Source organism: Tachysurus vachellii, chromosome 1 (genome assembly GCF_030014155.1).
Source record: "Tachysurus vachellii isolate PV-2020 chromosome 1, HZAU_Pvac_v1, whole genome shotgun sequence".
NCBI classification, from domain to species: domain Eukaryota; kingdom Metazoa; phylum Chordata; class Actinopteri; order Siluriformes; family Bagridae; genus Tachysurus; species Tachysurus vachellii.
Genome location: NC_083460.1, coordinates 8,299,047 through 8,310,878, shown reverse-complemented (window position 1 = coordinate 8,310,878; position 11,832 = coordinate 8,299,047). Strand labels below are relative to the sequence as shown.

General features: G+C 38.2%; 1 protein-coding gene across 1 annotated transcript; it reads right to left on the bottom strand.

The window, feature by feature from the left end:
* Positions 1–527: 527 nt before the first annotated feature.
* Positions 528–4,591, bottom strand: gpr35b (G-protein coupled receptor 35 b). Its single transcript, XM_060871107.1, has 2 exons — positions 4,436–4,591; positions 528–2,627 (listed from the first exon to the last, which is right to left on the bottom strand). Exon 2 carries the CDS (start codon positions 2,622–2,624, stop codon positions 1,749–1,751), a length of 876 nt encoding a protein of 291 aa, XP_060727090.1. The 5' UTR covers positions 2,625–2,627; positions 4,436–4,591; the 3' UTR covers positions 528–1,748.
* Between the last annotated feature and the right edge of the window lie 7,241 nt (positions 4,592–11,832).

Here is an 11,832-nt window from a genome sequence, read left to right as displayed (position 1 = left end):
ATATATATATATATAATCTTAATAATCTAATGAACCCCAATGCTAATATTAAAATAATAAAATCAATATCACCATCTTCAGAGTCATATCATTAGTCACTTTATGGTATTCATATGCTGTATTTTTTATATTTTATTTATTGTAATATATTCTTTTTAATTTCAATTTGAATCAGTTACATTTTTTTATGAAATGTTTTTTTTTCTTTTTTTTATGTACAGAAATTTCCATTTTATAATTTTACTTTTAAATTCTATTTTTATTTTGACCCTATTTTTAACATGAACAGTCATGATAGCATTTCACTGTATGTCTTATTTTGTATTATTTTGCATATTGTGTTTAACAAAGATTAATTAATATTTAATTAATAGATTAATATAATAGATTAATAAAGTTTGAATGTAAACATTGTGATGTAATCTCCATAGTTCTGCATTCGTCAGATGTTACAAGTGACAGTGAGGCAACCAAAGAAACAGCTTTTTTTTAAAGACAGTACAACACATAGGTTTGGTTATTACATCTATAATAAAACAGTTTTCATCTGGTATATGGTAAGAAATTCATGTAACAATATATAATCTGTGCATGAAGGTTTAAATGGCTGGGCTGCTACATTCCCCCATTTAATGACATGCCCCAATTTAAAGAAACAAAAGCAATGGTTTCTTCCCCTTTTTAATTCTCCACCTTAGAGAATATTTTGATATACAGTTGCAGAGGATTTTTGAAAAAATATTGCGATCTTCACCTGTTAATAATCATATGGTTCCATGCAAATTTGACGTTTCAAATGCGGTACACATTTCACATGTGTTTTTATTTTTACACAAGATGGAGGTCATGCCTTCTTAATAAGTGCATGTTGTTTCTTTTTTCAGATGTGATTTTTCTCACATGAATGATTCATTTTTATGTCTGCTGACATGTAAGCTGTTCACATGTACATAATGCTTTAGGGCATAACACATATCTCACATAAGCACAACAAATAATTTACAATCAAATATGAAATGTACTCTATGTGATTATTACGGCCACCATAGATTATAGAGATAAAACAAACTCTTATCTATCCAATGTGCTTTATTTAAAAAAATTAAAAAAAAGAAAAAAGAAAGAAGGAAGAAAACACTAGATATTCATCTTTTTACATCGGCTTTGCTTTACAGTAAATGTGAGATTAAAGATTAACATCTGCATTTTGTCTTTTTTCTATTTCGTTTCCTGTTTTCTGCTAAAAAAAAAAAAAAAAAAAAAAAAAAACATTTTTGTGGGTGTTAAAATGTTTATTTTAATCATCACACGTTTAGATTACTACAGTAAGATTCTTTAATCAGTCTTGAATTCTATTAAAAGTTCAGCATATCTTGGGCCTATGCTCCAACAGATACACCAATAACCCAGTTTAGACTCTAATACAAGCTTTTACACTGATATCAATCCTCTAGTATCGCACTTCTGTCTCACATTTTGGTTTAATCGGTTTAAAATTTACATTTTCTGACAAAAGATTTGTCTTTCTTCTTTCCATTCATCTTTATCTACTGGTCTAGTCTTTTTATTATTATTAATTTATTTTAGTGACAGTATTAGAAAGGTGTTATATTATTATTATTAGCCATCTGTTTGTCCATTTTCTGCCTCACTTAATTTACTGAAGGTCACAGAGAGCCCATGCCCCCTTCTTTGTCTTCTTTTTCTTCTTCTTCTTATTATTATTAACCAGATAGATTTAAATGCTATCAATTGTCTCTGAAAACTTTTTTCAACAAAAAGTAATATCCGATAGAATCCAGACAGCAATTCGTTGTTGCTAACCACTCAGAGACATGATAAAAAACACGAATGGTGTCTTCCTTAAAAAGGTACCTCAGCAAATAACCAGCATGGACCGGGGTGAAGCACACAATAAAAACGATCATGTTGGCTGTGATTATGGCAATGATGTTTTTCCTTTTGTCAATAATTTCCTCCTGTGCGTGCCGCCGGATGTCTTTTAATGACTTTAGCACGGCCCTGATTGCTTGTGACGAACAAGTCATGATGATGATCATTGGTAGAAGATACCCAAGAATCTCCAAAACCAACAGGAATTTAATGCTCAACTTCTCTTTATCTTTGCGATCATAGCATGTTTGTAGCTTTTCTGGCTTCATATTTGGACTGAAAGTTATGCAGAGGATTATGACTAAGAGCCAGTTGAGAACACACGTCAGAACTGCTATCTTCTTTCTCCTGACCGCTGAGGTTCCACCAGATTTGTTCCGAATTGGGAACCTGACGGCTAAGTAACGATGGACGCTGATGGTTGTGATAGTAAAGATGCTAGCGTACATGTTGGTGTAATGCACACATATCAGGAAGGAACAGAATTTAGTCAGATTCATGGGGCACAATGTCTCGACTATGCGGAAAGGCAGAAAAAGAGTCAGTAAGAAGTCTGCGAGCAGCAGGTTGAGCATGTAGATGTGAGTGTCCGTCCACTGGGGGGTGCGTTTGAAACACCACAAGGCTGAAGAATTCAGGACAAGGCCTAAAATGAACACAAGAGTGTAGGCCACACGGTTCAGAATAATAAAGCTGTCATTCTTGTGCGTCGAACTGCAGTTAAACTCCATCACCTGAGACAAAGCAACCGCAAGAGACAAATAAAATCAGTCAGCTAAGTAAGCATCATATGGGACCATGCAACTGACAAAATAGAATAAACAGCAAAAGAATTTTAACTCCATTTTTAATGAATAAGGAATAGTTTTTTTAAAACAAAAAGGAAATGATTATAATTATTAAAAATTCTAAAATACATTGTTCTGACGTTTAAAGAAAAGGCTTAATGGAAAGGAAAACGGTTAAAGGAAAAACGGTTTCATCTTATTTATTTTTATTTGACCTTTTGAGGTTTGCCACATAGCTGACCAGGCGTTCTCTGATATTGTTATCGCTGAAAATTGTCCACTTTTTTTTCAGTCAGCTATTTCCCTCTCGCTACCTTATGCGCTTCCATGATGTTTAGCGTCTTGCTGTCTGACAGCCTGCTCCACCGTTTGCTCTAATTTTACATCCTGGTTTTTACACGACATGAGGCATGTAAAATCCTTCATGTCCAGCACATTCCAGATTGCTTTTCCAACAGACGTTGTATGATTTTGACATGCATTTTTTCAAAATGTGGGCAACTGAGGGATCCATACACAACTTTTACAGCATTTGGCAGATGCCCTTATCCAGAGCAACTTACATTGAATCTCATTTTTTAATATATCTGAGGTTTGAAGGCCTTGCTCAGAGGCAGTATGAAACACACACCCTTCTGAGCAGTAGTCCAACACTTTAACCGCTAAGCTACAGTATCACTTCCCCCAAGTGCAAAGCCTATATAACCTTTTGAACAGGATCATTTGTGTAAATTCAGTAATTATGTTTAATGTTAAAAATGTTCATTCATTAATAAAGGAAAAATTTGTTCATTATTATTTTTTGCAAATTTCTGTGGTATAAGACGGGTAAAACATTCAGTTGATTATTTTCCTTTACCAGCACCTAATGGCTACATGCAATGGTTTATTCCTCAGTAATTAAGCCTCAGCTAATTTGGGGTCTAGGCAAATCTAATCATTCTTGCCAGTCCTTTGTATAACCTACATTTAAATTGCAGTTTAGCGCTTCATGTGTTTTAGCATGTTTCCACAGCTCATTAGTTAAAGATTAGGCTCTTCAGCGGTCGAATAGGATATGTTGCAAAGATCTTGCTCACATGAAATGAACTGCAACCCGGGTGCAACTTCATTTACTACTGTTAAAGAGGCAAATACATGCAAACATGGTGTTATGATAACATGCAGCATTACAGTGTGCATATTGTCCTTTATATGTTTCATTGCCTGCTCAAACACTTTAGATTTACACTGCTGCACTCATTCCAGGTGGATGAATTAGAAATAAACACTCATTATAACGTTCCCTCACTTCAGACTGCCACGGTTGATACACTCACTAATGATTTGATGGCGTATGGCAGAAGCATTGCACATTCTTGTCACACATTATTAAACAAATTGTTCAGGCTTATTAGACAACAATATGTCAGGTAGAAGATCAGACTAAACTCTCCACAACAGACCTGTCTTGGACCATGGATCATTCTTGTATTATAATAAGTGTAAAATAGACTGACAGAGTTAGTATCAAATTAGAAGATATCTGAAGCGGTGTAATAAACTAAGAGCTATTTCGTCCCTAAGCATGACTTCCTGAATGAACACTTAAAAAAAAAAAAAAAAAAAAAGAATAGCAACTGAAATAAACAAAAAATAAGAAAAAAGAAAAAACAAACAAACTATCATTCTGCTATTCTATCATTTTTGGAATTATGCTTTTTCTTTCTATAGCATTTTTACTTAAAAAAACAAACAAACAATGGTTCACTTACCGTTATGCAAACTTTCTCTCTTTCGCACAAATTAGAACTACAGTAAAGTTTTGAAACAGTCCACAGACTCAAAATGGAGTCATTGTGTAAATAGATATGAAAGAAACAGACATAGATATTGTTCCATGTATAGCCGATGAAGTGGTAACCTTTCCGTTAGTGTGGTTAAATGTATGTGGTCACAAATTGTGGCAGGCTCATGTCACGTAATAGGCACAAATGTGCATGCACACACTTCCTCTTTATCACTGACAAATGTTCCACAGGTCTGTATCAGTAAGAACTTTTGTATTCAATCTAGGCAAATGTGTTTTTATATATATATATATATATACACATTGGGAATTTGTTATAATACACATTTGTCATGATCAAATGTAGCTTACATTCTGATTCCTTAAATATATAGTTCTACCCAATTTTCTTTTAATGTCTCCAATGAGTAGAAAGGATTTTAAAAAGATTCATAGAACAGGCCACACATGAGACCTACAACTGATAAATCTGATACTTATTGCTTTCTGCAGCATCTTATCTTATGAACTGAAGACATATTTGTGTTGAGACAGCTGGGTAGTAACAACCAAAATATTAAGTCCAGGGCTGTCAAGTGTCACACATTGTCTTTTGTCACGCTCTCCCGCCACACATCGTATTTCTCACACAGAACAAGTCTGGTCTCAATTGCATGAATCCCCTAGGAGGAGTATTTAAAAGTTTACCGCATGCAGCTGTCAAAAAATCCACCTTTGTGACTGACACACTTCCTGGTGCCTGTTGGTGGCGCTATGTCCGAGATTCACAATAGGCACATCGATGCGATCGGAATCCTTGGCCGAACATACACACCGCGTGTCATCCCAATAAGACATTTTTTGCTTTAGATATTAGACATTTCCTGTTTCTCTGAATTCGCCATAACTTAGTCGCCTCGCCATGGCAGCACCGTTCGAGATATCAAAAATCCCTTCGCAATTTAGCAAGTGCAATGTCTCGGCATCATGTTCACAACGTTTGATGTCAATCGCATGAATTCCCTAGGAGGAGTATTTAAAAGTTCACCGCATGCACTTATAAAACAATCCAAAATGGCCGACTTCCTGTTGGGCGGAGCTCATAGTTTAGAGCGCGAAAGTTGTTCGGGTCGCTGAGATCTATATGCGTACCAACTCTCGTACATGTGCGTACATAATTGCCCGATCTGTGCACCAATGTTTGTTTTTGCATTAGGGGGGCGCTACAGAGCCCCCCTGCCACGCCTGTATTCCAACATTTGTCCAATCCTAGTGTCGCGCGACTCTGAAGTGTGTGCCAAATTTCAAGAGTTTTCGAGCATGTTAAGGGACCCCAATTGGCCAATGTGTGGGAAAAAAATAAATAAATTAAATAAATAAATAAATAAATAAATATTACTCCCGAGCAAAAACAATAGGGCTTCGCACCATTCGGTGCTCAGGCCCTAATAAATAAATAAATAAATAAATAAATACGAGCAAAAACAATAGGGCTTCGCACCTTTCGGTGCTCGGGCCCTAATAAAGGAGTCCAAAAAGGCAACAAACACTTACAGTACAATAAACAACACCAGTCATAATCTCTCTCTTTCTCTCTCTTTCTCTCTCTCTCTCTCTCTCTCTCTCTCTCTCTCTCCCACACACACACGCACCACATCATCTCCCCCCATTTTTTTTTCCTCCCCGGGGGGGTTTGAGATATCACGCTTGCCTGTCTTCAAAACTTGAGAGCCTTGTATTAAATTGATCTAGCTATAATCAAAATGGTAAGTAAAATCAAGTCAAGAAGCTTTTATTGTCATTTCAACCAGATATTGCTGATGCAGTACATAGTGGAATGAAACAACGTTTCTCTAGGACCATGGTATTACATAAAACAACACAGAGCTACATAAAACACAGAGCTAAGGACTAAAGGCTAAGTTGTCCTAGTGACACAAAGTGCATAATGTGCAACCTAGTGCAAACCGTTCAAAACAAGACAATGCAGACCGACAATATAATACATAAAATGGAGCTGATCAGTGTGCAGACTGTATTTAGCATTGTGCAAGTTAGAGGATTTGTAGACAAGCTAACTACAGCCACAACAGTGAGATGTACTAGCTATAATTAAAAAAGGAAGATGAACTAGCTATAATCAAAAGACAAGCTAGCTATAAGACAAGCTAGCTACTACTAAAAGTGCCTTCAACAGTCATTAGAGCTAGCAGCAACCAACAGAGTAACACAAGCTAGCTATAAAACAAGCTAGGTGCAAACAAATTAGTAAAATAAACTAGCTGTAATTAAAACAGCAAGACATGCTAGCTATAAGACAAGCTATATAATGTATAAAAAGGAACCAGAAGTGGGTTTGTATTTTATTTATTTATTTATTTTTGCTTTAAGCAGTAGAACAAATGTAAATATTTAAGTGGATTATTTTGGCGTTGGTGGTTGTACAAAACTATTACAAAACTCTTGGTACCACATGTAGTTTACTAGATGTAGTGTTTGTTAACGAAAGCAATTAATTTCAACATAAATGGTTAGAAGTTATTTCTCTGCTCAAACTGACAGTAAGAAGGTGCAAGGCTCCCTCTGTTGGTGGGAGTATTTTTTTGCTGTCATGTCGCCCTTTTTCACATTGCTAAACTCCATTCTCGGACTTGAGAAGCAAAGGACAAAAAAATTTACAAGGCTGGGACTGAAAATCACTAAAGCACACAAAGCATTCAGTGATAAAACAGAAAAGCCAAGAGGGGAGTGCAGACACTGTTCTAGTCTTTGGAAAGAACAGAATTTTATGTGCATTTGAAAACATTTGTTTTTGTTGGGTAATGTTTGTATCACAATAGTAACACATCCATTTATTCTGACTTTTACAGAAAAAAAATCCTTCTTTCTACGATGTCCCAGATTTTTGCTGTTACATGTCACAATAACCTTTTCCCCGTAACAACTAATTGCTCATTCTTCCTCAAAATTGCTTCTATTCCATCTTACATATGTCTAGGGAAAATCAAGAGAAGCGTACAGCATGGACAAAAGGTCACAGCATGTGGCCTTGGTAAATAAAGAAATCTTGGGTGCTGGTCTTTGCAATGTACCGAACTGCACATGTCCCTTTTGTGGGTCACTGTGACACAGAGAATGAAAAACAGTGATGCTGAATGAACAGCAGGCATTCTCAGGACATGACAGAGTTCTGCTTTGGATAAAGAGCAATTTCATAAGTGTGTCAGTATGTCAGTAGCTGAGGCCATAATTGAGAAAATTGGCTTACTCTGTTTGTTCTGTTAATGAGTCGCTAACGAATATCAGGAGCGTTAGAACGATGAATGCTCTGAGTGTTTCAAATGAATCTTCTTAGCTCTTTGGAATTAAATTAGCTCCATTAGGACCATTTAAACAAATTGTATTTTGATCAATAAAAAACTGGACCTGCACAGTATTTCTAATGACACTAATAGTGTAATAGTACTTTTAATAGGTTTGACTTGGTTTTGTATAGCGGTTAAAATTCTGGGGTTTACAGTTGGACTGCAATGTACTGTAGTACATGTATCTATCTGGAAAATGTATGATGTATGACGTATGAATCTGGAAAAGAGTACAGGAACATTGGTGACTAACTTTTTCTTAGACTAACTCTTCAAGTTAGCATTTGCAGCTAAAATACGATGCTAAAAAAAATGATACAAATAATATCAATAGCAATTTAATTAAGCTTAATTGTCATTGTTTTACATAAAGCCATACAGTAGTCTAGGGAGAGGTTTGATTCAATCTGGTCCCTGTTCTGTGGAAGAAGATAAATGTAAATTTTTATATCTGGATATCTGGTAAGATGCATATTTGGAATTTTGTTATGCTGACTTATGTTTACCTACATCATGCATCATGCAAAAATTTTAGTCACTGAGCTAAATGATTCAGTGATAATAATCTCTTGTTATGGGACATCCCTGTAGGGATTTTTCAAATAAATATCTGACTATATTCGATAATGCAGTCATTTAATATTTCCTGCATTTTCTGCACCATTCTGCACATATACACAAAGATCATTCTCATAATGGGATGTTATTATCACTGAATCATTTAGCTCAGTGACTAAGACCTAGCATGATGCATGACGTAGATAAACATAAGCCAGCATATCAAAATGCCAAATATGCATCTTACCAGATATATATATAAAATGTGTGTGTGTGTGTGTGTGTGTGTGTGTACAGAATATATATGTGAATATATATATAGATGAATATATAGACATTGATAAATTGCAGATCTGAGGGAGTGTGAAGGGGAAATTTTACTCGGTTAGTGAGTTGTAGAGTTCAGTAAGGAGGCCGCTGTGCGGTAAAAGCTGTTCCTTAGCCTGCTGGTCTTTGACCGTAGGCACTTGAACATCTAATAAGAACAGTGTGTAATTTGTGTTGTAGTCTGTTTGGTGTTGTAATCTAATTTGAGCAAGTTTGTAATTTTTCAGCCATTCAGATTGTGGCATGTTGTTATGTACCAAATTGTGACTCTTTTTATTACAGCTCTCTTTTTGTCTCTCTATATTATTTTAATTAACTACATTGCTGTTGAGAGAAAAGAATGGTACATGTTTTATTGGTGTTCTATCTCTTCCTAGTATTAAATATACCCAGTGAAACAGTGAGAGTGACTGTGCAATATAAACAGAGAATAATTAGTCTGGATTGGCAATACCATACACAGCGTGAATTCATGCTGACTTCTCAGTGACGCCCAGGGAGCTGGTGAGAACGGGAGAGACGAGTTATTCAAAACACAGCAAAAGATCTTCCAAGAACAAGGAACATAGTGCAGTATATATTTGATATAGGCTTAACAGAGAAAGGCATTGTTAGGCTGGATAGGCATAAAATAAGTAGCTTGGTAACCATGGTGATGGAGGGACTAGTGAGCTTGTGTTTGTAACAAAAAGGGATGCATAGAGAAAAGGACAGATGAGGATGTTAAAGAGAAAGTGGGAGAGCGGTCACTGAATGAGAGGAGTGAATAAGGTGAGAGTAGTAGACAGAAAAAGAAAGGAATTGTGATGAGAAAAAAAGAAACAGGCATAAGGACAGGCAGAAAGAGACAGAAAGGGGAGGAAGGGAGCATGAGTGGGAATGAGAGAGTGGATGACCTATGGTGAGGAGTATAAGAGGAGGAGGGAGGGATGACAGCAGAAGTAGGCCACAAGGCCAAATAGAGAGCAGTGCAGTCCCTGTAGGGGAGTGGAAGAGAAATAGGAAGAGATGCTTGACATGTGAAAAATTATGATTTTCCAGTATCTATCTATCTATCTATCTATCTATCTATCTATCTATCTATCTATCTATCTATCTATCTATCTATCTATCTATCTATCTATCTATCTATCTATCTATCTATCTATGCTTATATCTCAATGTACATAGGTCAATCTGACATGGCATCTGACGCTGACTCATCTGAGCCACTGCATGCACACACACACATACATACACTTGCATGTGTGCTCCTTCGTTTCCATGGCAGCGCCACCTTGAAATTATTGTCCATCCCTTTCACATGGTCCTGTGAGCATCTGTTATACAGTTCATCCTAAAACCATTTAAAGTGAAACTACCAGCTTACCAAATTACCTAATTTTCTTAGTTGTGCCATATTGTGCTCTTTTTGTTGTCTTTTTTCAAATATGATATATGGATATATAAAATAATTAAGTAATAATATCAGGAAGTATATATAATTAAATAGTATCAAATTTTTCTTTCTTTTTGTCTATTTTTCCCTTCCATTGGTGCAATTCCAGCACAATCTGGCCCCTGATCTGGGAAAAAATAGAAATCTGGAGATCTGGACATGATGGGTACTTGGCCTTTTGTTATGCAGGCTTATGTTGACCTATGGCGTGCATCATGTCCTGAGACTTAGTCACTGAGCTAAATGATTCAGCAATGGGAGAGCTTTACACAAGAAGGGGAAAACGGGCCTAGAAAATATAGAAAAATCTTGTCAAAATAAGAACACTGTTGTTCATTCAGTCAGGACATTATATGTAGGAAGGTGTGGTACTAGGAAGTCCATCAGTGGAAATCCCTTGTAGTCAAGTCAAGTCAAGTCAAGAAGCTTTTATTGTCATTTCACCCATATATAGCTGTTGCAGTACACAGTGAAATGAGACAACATTTCTCCAGGATCAAGGTGCTACATAAAATAAAGACAGTGTCAGGTCTCTGCCTGGACTTTGGCCATGTGCCTTTTGTTTATGTTTCATGTTCACATGTCTGCCCCGCCCTTGTCTTTTCCGCCCCGCCTCTGCACACCTGTCCCTCATGTTTATTGATTATTTGTATTATTTAGTTGAGCCGTGTTGCATTGTGCAGCGCAGAATCCTCTTGTCTTTATGTCTGGTTTTGTCTGTGTCCTGTTTCGTGGTTTTTTAAGTTATTAAACCCCGTTTTTGTTAAGCTGTCCTGCATTTGGGTCCGTTTTTACCCCCGCGTCGCTGACAGAAGGATTCCGCTAGACCAGGACCCAGCAGGACAGCTGAAGCTTAGACCGGCCGCTCGGGAGCATTTTTTTTTTTTCCCTGGACTTTGCGGGTTTTGGTGACATCGGTCCGCATTTTTCCGGTGGGGGACGCTGCTCCGCTTCCGGCTTTTCCGCGGAGGACGCCGCCCCACTTCCTGTCCGCGGGGGGTGTTGCAGGCCCATGTTTTACCCCCTGGATTTTTTTTTTTCTGTTCTGTGGTGGGTTTTGTTTTTTCTCCGCCCTCTCTCCCCCCCTTTCCTGGTTCTGAGTGGTGGGTTTGACCGTGGTGCGTCGGGGGTTGTGCTCGGCCCTCCTGTTCGGCTGTGGACGTCGCTCGGCCCTCCTGTTCGGCTGTGGACGTCGCTCGGCCACTCTGGCTGCGCCGCCGTGTGCCTTGCTCCCCCCACCTGCCTCGCCATGTGCCTTGCTCCCCCCACCTGCCTCGCCGTGTGCCTTGCTCCCCCCACCTGCCTCGCCGTGTGCCTTGCTCCCCCCACCTGCCTCGCCGTGTGCCTTGCTCCCCCCACCTGCCTCGCCGTGTGCCTTGCTCCCCCCACCTGCCTCGCCGTGTGCCTTGCTCCCCCCACCTGCCTCGCTGTGTGCCTTGCTCCCCCCACCTGCCTCGCTGTGTGCCTTGCTCCCCCCTCCTGGACCCGTCAGGACTGTCAGGAAGGTTTGGCGCGTCGGGAGCTGCGCCTTGAGGGGGGGGTTCTGTCAGGTCTCTGCCTGGACTTTGGCCATGTGCCTTTTGTTTATGTTTCATGTTCACGTGTCTGCCCCGCCCTTGTCTTTTCTGCCCCGCCTCTGCACACCTGTCCCTCATGTTTATTGATTATTTGTATTATTTAGTTGAGCCGCGTTGC

Bases quoted from the DNA above. Each gene is read 5' to 3' on its own strand.
- gpr35b (XM_060871107.1), bottom strand. From the start codon at position 2,624: ATGGAGTTTAACTGCAGTTCGACGCACAAGAATGACAGCTTTATTATT.